This window comes from Erigeron canadensis, chromosome 3, assembly GCF_010389155.1.
Source record: "Erigeron canadensis isolate Cc75 chromosome 3, C_canadensis_v1, whole genome shotgun sequence".
Classification (NCBI taxonomy): Eukaryota; Viridiplantae; Streptophyta; class Magnoliopsida; order Asterales; family Asteraceae; genus Erigeron; species Erigeron canadensis.
Window position 1 is genome coordinate 27,395,411 of NC_057763.1, and position 15,327 is coordinate 27,410,737.

Sequence of the window (15,327 nt, forward strand, 5' to 3'; positions counted from 1 at the left end):
TATGTAACATGCTAAAAAAATTAAATGACGCGGTGACATGATTTTGTTATCTTATGACCAATGGAAAACAAAGAGATTAAAAAAAGATTTAGACAATTATCGATGTCGATTATACTTATGTTTAAAGATATCCTCGTTTAAATAGAGAATTTACCTATTTCAATTTATATGATATAGACAATACATGATAATTGATAAATAATTTAGTTGTTTAAAAAAGATTATAAAGAAAGTTACGAAAAGAACAAGCGCGAAACTTCATGTGTAGTACTCAAGTCGTTCGGTTGATAGAGATAGAATTTATGTGTTCGGTTGCATATGTATTTGTTGCTCTTATTTTATTTGACAAAATTTTAGTAACTTTTGATTTTTGAACCCGTGCAACAAGATGGTTGTTTTCTCTTGGTCTTTTTGTTAGTGGCCAACAGTATGATCTTTAATGGTAGTGATGTAAGTAGGAATATGGGCACTACAAGAAAAATGTGCTAAATAATAAGATGTCTCATGCCTTGGAATCTTGGATCGCTTCAAACCCCAACTTTGTGTCAATTCATAACCTCATTATATGGACCGATCAACTACTCAGGAGTCTGCAGGACTCAACAAGAAATTAAACTGCACAATGCTTCGATGTCGCCATTCAATCGGCCATGTCGTGTATTTGGAGAAACCAATACCATATGGTAGAGAGTGGTTAGAGTAAATAATTGTAGACAGAGACTAGAGTAAATAATTTTCAAGTGTTTGATTCTTAGATAATAAAGTAATATCTTGTTTTCTACCACCAGAGTTGGATTAGACTTTAGACTTGATCAAAATTCAGCTCACCTGGAAAGTCATTTTTTTTTTATTATTGGCTCAAAGATTAGGACTTGTTAGTTATAAATTGAACTTTTTTAAGTTTTAGAAACCGGTTTATTTATAATGAAGATGTCTCTATTCATAGTTAACCGGTCTCTATAAGTTTAGAGACCACTTTTTTATAGAACAGGTCTATATTATTATAATCAGTCATATTTCCTTGTTTTTGTAGTGCTTGTTTTAATCTTTCTCTTATGAATCAAGATAAGAAATTGATGGATGAAACTATGCTTTTATTCTCCTTCACTTGGATTCATAACAGAAGATTAGAAGTGGTGCTAGACTGCTTGTAAGATTAGTTGGTTGGATTGGATTGAGTTACAACACCCACCTCTTGTTATTAGACCATCCTCATCCCCATTCACAACTCAACCCACAAATGTTATTCATTAAAAAACTAATTTTTCTCTCTTATATCTATCTGACCCAACTAAACTCAATTTGACACTCCCATTAACAACCCAATAAAATTATATTTTTTAAATAATTAATAATTTTTTTATATTATAACTAGCCATATAAAATATAAATATTAAAAGAGTACTACTCACACTTATGCATACCACAACAAGTTTTATATTAAAGAAAGGACCAAACATTGTTTGGCTGACCAAACAAGTCGCATGACTTTTGGATTAGGCCCACCAAAAGATTCTCATTATATCCAACCGAACGAACCAACTTCTTATCGATGGGAATGGTCTTATAGTGGCCTCACGACGGGAATTGATACCACTGGATGCATATATTTCCTTGTTTTTGTAGTGCTTGTTTTAATCTTTCTTCTTATAAATCAACCTTAAGAAACTGATGGATGAAACTATGCTTTACTCCTTCAGTTAGATTCATAATAGAAGTAGTGCTTGTAAGACTACACTACAAGATAAATGTCATTTACTGACGGAAGGTATTTGTGACTCATCCAATAACAGTCAGGAAAAGACTTGTGTTTATTAAAAGAATTATATAATTGAATTTCCTACCAAATTAAATGCCATCAAGAAAAAAAACGGTTACTCCTTCAGCGTTTCATCTCTTTATTCTCTCTATCGACTATTCATCTCCATCGCCCATCCATAATTTCCGACCGATTACTCTGTCACTGGTGAAACGATTATTCCGTCATCGGTCAATCTATCCGTCACCGGCCAATCCATTACTCCTTCCACGGCCCACCACTCCGTCACCGGCCAATCGATTATTCTTTTAACGGTCAATCACTCTGTCACCGGCCAATCGATTACTTCAATCACTCCGTCACCGACCAATCGATTACTTCAATCACTCTGTCACCGGCCAAACGGTTACTCCTTCAGTGTTCAATCACTCCGTCACCAGACAATTGATTACTCTGACGGTCAATCACTCCGGCCAATCGGTTACTTCTTCAACGGTTAATCACTCCGTCACCGGCGAATCGATCCGTAAACAGCTCTTCTTTCTCGATGCTTTTTGTATTATGTAGTACAGTATTATTTTATTTTGAAATTATTGTTTTTTATATTGTATATTGTACTGGAATAAATAAAATAACAAACTGAAAAAAATTTCAGATATTTACTGACTGAAGTAAAAGTCAGTAAAAGCATTCCTCAACTTTTCAGGGGAATATTATAGTGACTGAAACTTCAGTCACAAAAAGCCCCATACCTTTCCTGACTGATAATCAGAGTCACAATAGACCTTTAGCGACTCTTCCTTTAGTGACTCTTATTATTTGAGAAGGAGAAAGTCTGATGGGATTTAGTGACTGTTTTTAGACTTTTAATGACTTTTTTTTCAGTCACTAAATGGCAATTATCCTGTAGTGCTAGTTGGTTGGATTGGATTGAGTTACAACACCCACCTCTTGTTATTATATTAACACATGTGTCCTAACACTTTGCAAATATGTGTATCCAGTGGTATCATTTCCCATCGTGAGGCCACTATAGAGAGAACTTTGCTATAAAAGGTTTCTGGGTAACTTCATAGAGTGATACAAAGACAAGCGATCATTTTTTGAGGTTGGTCTGTCAGTTACTCAGTTGGGTCCAAATGACCAATATGGGTCAAGGTTTTTTTTACCAATCTAGCCGGTTTTTTTTTTTTTTTGCTAGAGATATAGAAGTTCATGTTTGTACAAAGTTAATTACAGAAAGTCTACACAAAAAATTGTGTAAGAAATAAGTGTTTGAAAAGCAATTCACACAATGACAAATCCTCTAATATTTATATTCTTGTCTATTAAAATGTAGCATTTGTATAACCAAACTGCCAAAAGGAAATGATGATTTGGAGCAAAGCATGTAGCTGTTGATTAAGGCTAATTATACTAAGACAAAAGAAGGTCAATGAAAAAGCCCAAAACAGTTAAAACCACTTGTGTGGCTTGAAAAGTGCATGACATAGTGTGTTTTTCTTTATTGTCGGATATAAGAGTATCCATAATCATAACCATTTTATATTTTACTTTAGGCTATGCCGGTAGATACATTACTTATCGTGTAAGTTTGGCATCCATCTTCAAGGTAAAGAGACGTCCTAATTTGTTTCAAGATCACCTCAGTACCTCATAAGGGTCAAACAAGTAGAAAGTCAACCATAATACATAAAACCTCCTAAATGTTATTATTCATAATTTTTAGATGCTTATCAAGATAAAACAGTTTTTTTGGTAAAACACTAACAACTTCAATAAAATCAGACAGCATGTCAACCCAACATGATCCGGTATGACCTGTAGCAAACATCAATCATTTGACCAGGTCATGTTTTGACTGGTTACCTGCCTCCACCAGTTTATCTACTGAAATTCACATGAACTGTTCATGTACGTATCATGTGGTTTTGGGGATTTAGAAGAACTCATAGAACCCTTATTCAAGTTTAGTAAGATTAATTCATACTGAAACTAGGTGAACGATCACAAATAAGTAACTACCTTTAAAAATAAATGACGCAGCCCGCCATCATGCCACACAAAAAGTATATTTCTATCTCGAGGATGGATGCCTGTAAGTCTCTCAAACCTCCTTCCTGGCAAAGTCCACCTTAGGAAGTTCCTCTCCATGGTAATGTACTGCATGTACGCAACAATCATAATTATCACACCAAATACATATAGCCGGTGCATGCCACATTATAGCACAAAAGCAACAACTTGGTTTAATAAGCCCATAACGCTAATTTAGGATTCATCTTAATGATAACAGGCCAAAGAAAATGTAATTTGAAAAACTAATAATGGGAGATGGGCCATAAGGGTTGAGTGTGTTAATAATTTTCCATGACATAAATGAATTATGTATATCACCTTCTAAATTGATTCATTCCAATGTTCCGGATCATTATTGCAACAGTTTATAGTATAGCTTTTAAAATTTTAGTATTAATCAATAAACAAAAAAATTTTACGAGCATAATAAAAACATAGATATTGGATCAGCCCAACCCGAGGTCTTCTTTCTGACCCTGCTTAGAACCGTTTTGACCTCAACTGTTACCCAGCCCACCCTTTCTTATTCTCCTATTGGAAGTACCTAATCTGCGTTTTCAAATCTTTCCTGTCTTATACAAGATTCTACATGTGTTGCTATAGTTTAAAGTTAAAATGATTTGCAACAGTTAACCTTAAAGATAAATTATGTTAAATGAAGAAATTAGGTATATGTTTTAGAATAGAAATCGTGACCTGCTGTCGCTGACTGAAACTTTTAGTTTGTATTCATTTCCCTCCATTTCCATTCTAGGGGTACCATCTTTACCAGAGAGTACTAAGGAGAAATAGACTTCATTTGTTCTTGCACTATACATATAGGACCTACAAAATGGATAATAACACTAAAAAGCCTGAATAAGACCTAAAGTTTAAAAAAGAACTTTTGAGCCTGAATAGAACTTTTGAAACAGTCAAAATAACTACGAAGCTGAAAATTGTGACTACAACAGAGTTTGAGCCACCGGACCTTGACGTTACAATATACAAATTGATACCACAGGGCTATAAGCCCAATGGTAGAAAAGAACGTTAATTACTTTTCTCTATAGTCATAACTATAAGTCATTGTCACAATGCATAACAAGAAGTTCTTTAATATAATGTTTAATGTCTAACTTCAATTGAAAGCAAGGGACTCCAATTAATATAAGCTTGTCAATAAGATCGATTCTGAACAAATTAATTACAGATTCTCTCTACAATTCATACGAATAATATGTTTATAACATTTTATGTATATTATCTCACCTTTGGCAACACAAGATATTGTGCGATTGACATTTGTCAGTGTCAAAAGAATGGGAGGCTGTTGCAACAACTGAGCCTGAAAATCCAGCTGTGCAAAAGGGTGTAATGAACCAATATCTTCATCAGAGCTGAACAAAACAAGAAACACAATCAAATCGAAGAAAAATTACACTTTGACACCAGGCTTGTTTACTTTAGTTCTATTTAACAAGTATAGAAGTATAAAATTATGCGGGTCTTACGGTTTACTAGCCAGTCAAAACTCAAAACATGTTTGATCCAGTATGGGTAACTATTTAGTAGCCAACCTGCCAACACTTATTTGACTTCCTTTTCTGAGTTTTTAATTTTCTATAATCCATGTGATGTATATCATTAAAAAGACAATATATGAGAATAAATCTTATATTCAAATAAATCCATTAAGAATATTTTATTGAATTGAATACAACTTGCGAAACTTTTGGCCCATATTCAATTTATCTAATCCTTTTAACTAACCAAGCATGACCATTTAAATGAATAGCATAGTCAAATAAGCCTATTACCCATAAAAGAATCAAACTAACCCACATTCAACCAGTTATTAGGTTCAAGAGTAAGATAACAATCTCCAAGTATCTATCAATAATAAACTAATTGAACTTATGTTTAGTCCATCCTTATACAAATTAAACCAAAAACTAACAAATTTACACAAAAAGTACAAAGACCTTGGAATCAGGTCCATCCAAACAGCCTTCAAAGTCCAGCAGTGCATGATGCAGAAATTTCCGGCTTGAGAAGAATACACCACCAAATACTGAATCATGAACTAACCGAGACTGCATATCCCTCCACAAGGCACCACATCCTTCTAAAGATATGACATAATCAGGCCTCCTAACCTGATACTCATTAAAAAGCCTGAACAAGACCTACGAAGATTTATAAAAGAAGGTAAAAAAAACTTTTGAAACAGTTGGATTAACTACGAAACTGCAAATTGTGACTACATCAGAGTTTGAACAATAACCCAACCACCCACCCCCGACCTTGATGTCGGTATATTAAAATTGGCAACGATGGTCTGCAAGCCCTATGGTAGACAAAAAGTTAATTACATTTTTCTCTATACGCCATTGTCACAGACTCACAGTGCATGACACAAGGTTCTTTTATACTGTCTAAATTCAATTCAGAGCAAGGTACTCCATTTACTTATGAACAGGTCGACCTGGGGTTGTGTTTTATCGATAACGTGTCAAACAATAGAATAGAAATGGTAGCATAAAACATATCAGTTAGTTGGATTCTCTTGAATACCTTGCCCTGTCAAGAAATGAGTTTTCCGGAACTCTTCTACTGTGGTAATTCTCAACTTGGCATACCTCTCTGCTTACCCAACATGTGTCGCTTCCACCTGAATACCTGATACAAATGCATGGAAAGAAGATGGAGATGACTTATGGAAATACTGTACTGCTCTTACTGCTGGATATTAGGGAACTTATGGGGCTTTATTTCTTAACCAGCAGAAAGATCTCTCTTTTATGGTTGGTAGGGTCACATGTACGATTGGATATACTCTTAACAGTGGATTTTCATGTTCGGATACTTTAGGAGGCCAGTTTAGAAAGCAAAAGTATCCATTCTTAAATCCTTGTATGACTGTTTCATATTAATTACTTCAAAAAAGTACGGACTGAAAGCTGTAATCTTTTAGTAGTTAGGAGCCAATTCAGAACATACAGTTTGTTTACTTGTAAGTTTGAGTCGACCCGAGAGTGTAATTATATAATGATGGCAAAGAACGCAGAAACAATGAGTCTGACGGGTTAATGGTAGGGGCTAACTTGGAATGAGTGCTACAGTAGTTGACATAGTGTTGTTAATAAACCATTAGCCATTAACCACTTATGTATGCAGTTTTTATTGCACCTTCTATAGAGATTGGCCACTATGCGTGCAGGCCCGTAGCCCTTCGAGCCTAACTCAAACAGCATCCCTAATTCAGAATTTAAATTCAATAACAAAATAGAACCAACAATAAATTACAAAATTGCAGACAACCCAAAAATAACTGAGCTTATATGTTATATATAATTCGCTGACAAAAGCAAAAGATTAAATTCACTACAACCACAAGTACCGATCTATTTAACTTTTGACGAATCAGCCTTATACCTCATCCTCCATGCATTGCCTTGCTTGCGTGCTCCAAAAAGCTCCACAGTTTCAAATGTCCCCAATCTCTTTGCCGTTGATATACATGGAACTAAAACACTACAATCTTAGTGATTAAGCAAAAGTAGTGTTTCCATGTAGGAAGCCGCATACCTTGTATATCTGATTCGAGAAGGCCATATAGAAGTGAATTTTTCCGAATCAGGTTCATAAACAAGAAGTTTATCAAACACACCAACATCCATTCGGAGTATAGGATGGCCATTGTTCCTGAATGCAAGTATTGAATAATCAGCTGCATATGGTCTAGTAATGGAATACATTTATGTAAAAGAATCTGAAACACCACCTACCATCAGCCATACATGATAAACTCGTCTGTTGACACTATAATTAAATGAAGATGCAACCACGGCGAGAGACTCCAATTCACTGTACGCGCCGTTCTCTGTCACAAGATGATCAGGGAGGTATATTTCCATAAACTTGTCACTTATCATATCAAATAAAATAATCATCTCTCGTTTCATATACATAGTTATCTGATAAGCAAGCCAAAATATATAATTACCTATAGCTACATGGCGATTTTCATAGAATGCAACCGATGAACGAGGCAAATCTTAAACTGTAAAGCTTAACTCGCCTAGGTTTTAAATCATCCGACACACTAACAAAGCTTTGAATGCTGAGGAGCTTAGGGTCACTAGAGTCGGGACTGACCCCAATTTAATTAGGCACATCAATAGTAACAGATTTTTGTATTCAAGGGTTCCAAAGAACGGCTATACCTTTTGGAGAATTAGTATAGAGAGCTACCGTAAACTTCGAAACCGTCAAGTGATTCAACAGAATTGGGAATAAGCTTGTGTTGGGCGAAACTAGGACTATCCCTGTCATTATCTACTACAGATACATACTTGTTCCATATACGACTATAATACCATACGAATATATGATGACGTGTTAGCTGGGGGCGGTAATCGGCGACAGACTTCACTTCTGGAACCCTTTTTAAGATTTCCCCTTGGATTTCGAAAGGCAGTGTTATATTCATGCATCGATTTTGATACTGATTCTGATTTCGGGTTGTTTTATAAATTAGGGTTTAACAACGAAAGGGGGTTTAACAACGCTGAGAATCTGGCTCGGAGGGTTAAGGACGTCGGCGTATTAGGCGGTGTATTCGCTCGGCGCGGTGGCCATCGCGCTGGTAGAGTTGGGCGTATGGGTTTTTTGTTTTTGCTTATTGCAGCTGCTATCCAAATATTATATTATATATATACTAGCAGAGCAGTGAGAAAAAAAGTTTTCGCTTCTGATTGGTCGAGTACTTTATTTTCTTGTATTCTAATTGGTTGGATTTATTTTTAAAAACTGTTTTTTATTTTCTTGTATTCTAATTGGTTGGATTTATTTTTAAAAACTGTTTTTAAATACCATTTTATATTAGGTAACAAGCGAATATCAAGAGAAACTACGACTAATATATTTAAATTCCAAAATAAGTTAAAAATTTTTAATATAACTTAACAATTACAAATTTTTTTAATAGTTTCAGGTCAAATTTCAAGTTAAAGTATTGACAGTCTACAATTCGTCCATAAACTACTTAATCATTTAATAGGAGCAATCTACATATTCCTAATACATATATAATAAACTTTTTTCAAATAGTAGAAGTTTAGTAAAATAATTTATAGTTAACTTTTTTCAAATTATAATTCAATCTTTTTTCAATGATCATGCATTTAAACTAGAAAAGGTCATAAAGCCGTCTTTATATATATCAAACCAATTTTATATATGTTATACCTGAAAATATCATTATTATTAAAAAATTTCTTAGCAGTATGTTCGATTTCATACTAAAGATCTTTTTAGCGGAGGAATGGCTCGACTACGCTCTTCTGGTCCGAGCGATGTTGGCCTTCTCTTTCTCTTTCCCCCTGAACCGTTGGCAGTCTGGTTCTGCTTTCTCCTATCTTAGTCAGTCAGTAAACTCGGGGATCGCACATTTAAGGCTTACCCCAAGCCCAAGGGACCGGGGACGGGGGCTCGTCAGGGGGAGCAAATCGAGAAGTCCTTCAAAAGATAGGGCTTCCCGGAGAATTTGGTGATATATGATAAGACGTATACTTTTTGTGATGTGTGATATATGTATAGGTTATTAACCCTCACCTACTGGTTATTAAATTAAGGTCCGAATGAAATTTAAGATAAGACCCTTCAACCTGGACCCGACTTGGGTCGACTCGGGTCAACCAAACCAAACTAATACATAGGTTGATGGGCTAACCGGAAACCAACTGTTTATTTTATTTTCAAGTATATATATCAAATCAACTTTCTTTAGTGGTTTACAAAAGGGGTGTGGATATGTAAATTAATACTGTTAAAAAGACTGTCAACAGGTTCGGATTCGGAATGGCGGGTTGACAAGTCAAAAATCTATAACCCTGACCCAACCCACTAAAAGTTTGAGGTCACAAAATTTAACCTTGAGAATCTGTCACTGAACTCAACCATCAACCTGAAAAAAATTGAGTTGGCGAGCTGACAGGTCGAGTTTCGGGTTAGCGGGTCAAATGGGTTGGTGGGTTGACACGTTGGCGTGTTAATTCCAGATTAAACAAGTCATATGGGTTATTGGTTGATGGGTTGATTTCAGGACAAATGGGTCGGTTTGGAGGTCAAATGGGTAAATGGGTCAACATGTTAAAAATATTATATAAACTTAAAACATTTTCAGGTTGGAAGCACCTATTAATCTAATAAGTCAACCCGAACCTAACTTGAAAAAAAAAATTAGGTTAGGGGCAGGTTGACTAGTCAAGATTTCACAACTTTAGCTTGGTTTTTTCAGGTTGGTTTCATGTCGGGTTTTGGGTTAAGTCGAGTATTGACATGCCTGATTGTTAGGGCTGTTAATCGATTCGGCCTGTACCGGGTTGACTTGGGGTCAAGTGGGTTGACGGGTCAAATGGATAGTTTCGGTCAAAAGGGTCAAATAGGTTGTTTTTGAGTAACCCGGTCACCGACCAGGTATTAAGCTAGTTGTTATATATGTAGAGAGTATATATATTTATTTGGTGTTGTTGAATGTTAACAAGATGATTTGAAAATTAAAAAGTCAAAGCATTGGAACTTTAACTATATATATAATATTGTACTTAATATCAAGTTTCATTTTAAGCCCTTAACTATTAACATATTTATGATATAGTTTTTTTTTTTAAAGGTGAATTTCGCTTGAGAACTTCGTGTTGCGATTCGACAGTGGGAGGTCTAACATACGTTGTCTTAACCGGGTCCACGCTAGAGAGCTCACTCGAAGTAAAAATGTCTATTTCAAATATCCGATGGGGGAAAACCTCTTATGAATCCGCTAGAAGGCACGACAATCAATAAGGGTAAACCCTGTCTACTCAGACTTGAACCTGGTATACCCAAATCCTCCTTCTTGTAAGGCAAGTGCTCAACCACTTGAGCTAACTAGGAAGTACTATGATATTGTATCTAATATATTAATTTGAACTTTGAAAAGAGCTTTTAAATCCTAGTTTTTTTAAATTAATATATGTATTTTTTTAAATATTAATAGAAATAATGAGGTGGCATCAATAAATTGGGATTTCAATGTAAGGGTTAATTGTAAAGTGTTTCAGTGTGGTGAGTAAGTGTATTGCTGATGTGGCATCAATAAACTGAGTTTCAGTGTGATGGGTTAAAGATGGTCTTAGCTTATTTGGCATAACTAAGTGATCATCGGCTCACCGCCCATATAATAAAGATTATTATTTTTTAACTTATGCTTTTGACTTATATAAGTTATATATACCAAAACTTTTTTTCTTGTAAAGGTTTTAAAAGACTCATAAAATTCATTTTTTTTTACAAAATCATTCTTTACCTTATCTTCATCATCTAGTCATTGAATAATTGCTAATGCTATTCAAAATATCATTCCAAAGGCTTTAAGAGACCAACTTTATTAAAAACTAGATTAAACCTGTACGATGAGCAGATAATTTCTGTCCATAACGAAAGTTCAAAAAATATTATTATGAGATATGATACATAGCCCAATTAAATTGCGATAAAATCAAAATGACAAAATAGAATTGAAACAGTTAGGAATCCACATATGTATAGATTCAAATTTTTCATGAAAAAAACTAATCAAACCTTCTAAACAAAGTGTATAAATTATTTTATTAAACCGTACAATAATGAGATATAGATATATAAATATGATAAATAATAATGATAATAAAATGTAAAATAAATAATACTGATAAATATGGTTAAAATTAAAAGTTAGTATCCTACATTACTAAATTTTTTAATATGTGGAAACTCATTATTTAAATTGGCTAAATAAAATAAAGAATAATAATTACATAATAATTACAAAATTACGGACACAATTCCATGTAGGATAAAAGCTTATCTGACAATTAAAGATTATATCCACTTAAGCCCTAATAATAATTTTTTTTATTATTAATTAATAATTAATGATGATTAGGATAAAGAATAATTTTTAAAATAATGCTTAAAATTAGAAATTAATGTAAATATGACACATAATGAAAAATCTTATATAACTTTCTTTCATAATTCAACTAATAAAAAAACTATCATCTTTTAGTTATATGATAAAAGAGATCCATCACAAGTTTAGATCCATTTCCAACTTCACAGAATGGTACAAAGACAAATGATCATCGCGTTGAGTTAGTCTTGGCAAAAAATGAATTAAATCTTGAAGACCACAGGATCAAAGTTTCCGTGTCGTTCAAAACTTTTTTTTGCTACGGATATAGAAGTCCAAATTTATAAACGAAATTAATTATAAACAGTTTTTTTCCAAAAAATGGGTATGAAATAAGCATTTTAAAAGCACTTCACTTGCTGAAAGTCCCATAAATCTTAACTCTCTTGTTTATTAAGACACTAGTTTTGGGTCCACTCCATCTTGCAATATATCGTTATAAAAGTAATTTAACAAATCGCAAATAAAGGAAGATCAAAGAAACATATTATATGTAAAGAACATTATTATTTAATACATCACTCAACAAAATATAAAACATTAATATGGTCAAAGAAACAAAAGTATTGTTTGATTGAAGTGTCAACTTTTATTCATTGCGTTTGGATAGAATGACTCAAAAATCTGCTTTTGTGATGTATATTGTAGTTCCAAAAAAAATCCTTGTGATCAAATATAATCACTAAGGGGAGACGGAGCAGGAGCGGGAGCGGGCTAAGGCACGGGTTGACCCAACCCTCTGAAGAACACCGCCGCCGGTCATACAGGCTGAGAGTGGGCTGGGGTTTGGCGGGTAGAAAGCCAGCCGCGGGTTGAATGAATGGATGAAGAATATGACCGTTCAACGGTCAAATTTGTGTGGGGCCAGCGAGATTCAAACAGCTAAAAAAAAAAAAACCTTTTTTCTTATTTAAAACCTTTATTTTTACACACAACCACAACAACTATATACACTACACAAACACTTTTTATTTAAATCCCTCAACCCAAATACTTCACTTTTATCATAAAATGGAATCATCTTCCGAATCATCTTCATATTGTGTTCCCCTTCTCTTTCCGACTCATCAAACGCGAGCACTTTTCAGTTTTTCCAAACAGTTTTAGACATGTACGAAGACACCGGAAGCTCTACCGACACACGTAGGTACATCGATCGAGATCGGGTAGAACCGCACGATAGACTAATGCGCGACTACTTTGTTGAAGACTCAAAATTCGACGGGCCATTTTTCCGTCATCGTTTTCGCATGAGCAAAATGTTGTTTTTGAAGATTGTTAATGATAGTGAAGCTAGGTTCGAGTACTTTCAAGTACGATATGATGGCCGGGGGAAAAGAAGCTTCACGGCTCTACAAAAATGCACATCGGCGATCAAACAATTGTACACGGGTGAACCTCCAGACGCGTATGATGAGTATTTGTGCATTGCGGAAAGAACATCACGTGAGAGCCTCGAGTATTTTTGTGATGTGGTCATTGCTTTATACAAACCGGAGTTTTTACGTAAGCCGACATCTCACGATGTTGCTCTCATCACACAAGCGCATGAAGAAAGACACCTCATTTCAGGAATGCTTGGTAGTCTTGATTGTACACACATCGAATGAGCTAAGTGTCCTAAATACTTAAAAGGGCAATACACGAGGGGTGATCAAAAGGTGCCGACTATTATGATTGAGTGTGTTGCTTCTTACGACTTGTGGATTTGGCATTCGTTTTTTGGTCCTGCTGGATCAAACAACGATGTCAACTTTTTGAATCAGTCGCCATTGTTTTATTCAGAACTTAATGGATCCGCACCAGACAGTTCATTTAGCGTAAATGGACGAAATTACAAGTGTGGATATTACCTTACCGATGGAATATATCCTAGGTGGTCTATGTTTGTTAAGTCATATCCGCATCCAGTCGAAGAGGATGAAAAGGAGTTCAAAAGACTCCAAGAGGCGGCAAGAAAGGATGTTGAGCGGGCTTTTGGTGTTCTCAAAGAGAAATGGAAGATTTTGGAGCGTCCCTTCCGATTCATGACAAAGGAGAAGATTGGGAAAATCGTCACCACATGTACTATATTGCACAACATGATAATAAAAGACGATGGGAGGGCAATATCACCGGTTCGTATTATGGATTCACCTGCCCTTATTGTTTATGACCGGAACGTGCTGAGGGAGTTACATGACGAAGAAGTCCATCATCGCCTCCGGTATGATCTGACAGCGCACGTATCGGGTTTGGACTTAGCATACCTTGACGACCCAGCGGCGCAGCCAACACCGATCGAGGCATTGATTTAGGTGTCTTTATTTTTTAAAATTATCGTTTTTGTAGTTTTTTAAAATTTTGTTTATGTAGTTTTTAAATTATGTTTATGGTTATGTAATGTTTAGTTTATTTTAATAAAATGTTTTAAATTTTTATTATAAATGTTTGATTAAATTAAATAAATAAGAAAATAAAAAAATTTGGGAGGGTTGAGAAAGTGATAAATGCTTAAGAAATAAGTTGGAAGGATTGAAAAGGTAAAATGAGTTGGAGAGATGTAATTGGTGAGATTTGGAAGGGTTGAGAAAAATCACTACATGACTCCTCCTCCCCTGGTGTTTTTTAAAAAAAAACAGTTATTCACCTTTTTTTACTCTTAAGTGTTATTTTACACTTATTATCATACAATAAAATGGTAAGAATCCAACTGCTACATTAACTGCTAAAAGGTGTAATATACCAGGCTTGTTTACTTTAGTTCTATTGAAAAAGTATAGAAGTATTAGAATATGCAGGTTTTACGGTCATTGGAAGTGGCGTTATTACTTGTAGCCTTGTACCTTGTGAACGACCATCGGTATTCTCATAACTTGTTTGCATACAACATTTTATTGCAAAAAATATGTCAAGCTGAAAACTTTAAAGAAGTATTGAAAGTCGTAATCTTTTAGTAGTTAGGGGCCAATTCAGAGCAATTAGTTTGTCTTCACTTTCATGCCAAATCCACTTTGAAAACTCACAATTAAAAAACAAGTCAGCAACCGAATCTTTTTTACTTTTACAAAACACACGCTCATATTTCTTGATTGGAAATCATTTTGATAGTTCTCAAGTATTCAATCTGTCTTTTAAAGCCATCCACACAACGAAGGAATGACTGGAAACACGCTGAGTGATACAGACCGTATTAACCCACCTCACCCTGCATCCATAATCATGATTAGCTGCCCAAACATTACATATCTTAAAATTTACCTCATTACCTATATAATTCACCAAACAACTTTGTCGACTTTTTAGTTATCTAGAGCAGAGACTTGTATATTATTTGAACCACCTGCCCTGTCATACCAGTCTTTAGGCCATATCCACTCACCATCTCTCATCATGTCAGCAACACAAACATTAAGACTGAATATAGTAATCATAATTTGTGTCACACATTCATTTAAAGGGCGCTCTTTGCACCATCTATCATTCCAGACAGAAGTTAATTGCCCATTTCCCAATTTGTTTATAAGTATTTTGG

General features: G+C 34.7%; 2 protein-coding genes and 1 long non-coding RNA gene across 5 annotated transcripts; 2 read left to right on the forward strand and 1 right to left on the reverse strand.

The window, feature by feature from the left end:
• Positions 1-3,448: 3,448 nt before the first annotated feature.
• LOC122591174 lies at positions 3,449-8,487 on the reverse strand. 3 transcript variants are annotated; one of them, XR_006322682.1, is made up of 9 exons: positions 7,827-8,487; positions 7,609-7,703; positions 7,256-7,525; positions 7,010-7,076; positions 6,395-6,499; positions 5,803-6,006; positions 5,090-5,217; positions 4,535-4,663; positions 3,449-3,922 (listed from the first exon to the last, which is right to left on the reverse strand). It is a non-coding gene; the product is annotated as an uncharacterized LOC122591174 (long non-coding RNA). The 3 variants fall into 3 exon arrangements; XR_006322680.1 differs by having other exon boundaries at positions 7,605-7,703; XR_006322681.1 differs by lacking the exon at positions 7,010-7,076 and having other exon boundaries at positions 7,605-7,703.
• A 4,435-nt stretch (positions 8,488-12,922) lies between these two features.
• Positions 12,923-13,423, forward strand: LOC122591811. Its single transcript, XM_043764044.1, has one exon. It carries the CDS (start codon positions 12,923-12,925, stop codon positions 13,421-13,423), a length of 501 nt encoding a protein of 166 aa, XP_043619979.1.
• A 63-nt stretch (positions 13,424-13,486) lies between these two features.
• On the forward strand, positions 13,487-14,110 carry LOC122591812. The gene has a single exon (XM_043764046.1). The coding sequence runs from the start codon at positions 13,487-13,489 to the stop codon at positions 14,108-14,110; it is 624 nt and encodes a 207-aa protein (XP_043619981.1).
• Positions 14,111-15,327: the final 1,217 nt, after the last annotated feature.

Excerpts from the sequence above, each read along its gene's own strand:
- LOC122591811 (XM_043764044.1), top strand. The coding sequence starts at position 12,923 with ATGTACGAAGACACCGGAAGCTCTACCGACACACGTAGGTACATCGAT.
- LOC122591812 (XM_043764046.1), top strand. The coding sequence starts at position 13,487 with ATGATTGAGTGTGTTGCTTCTTACGACTTGTGGATTTGGCATTCGTTT.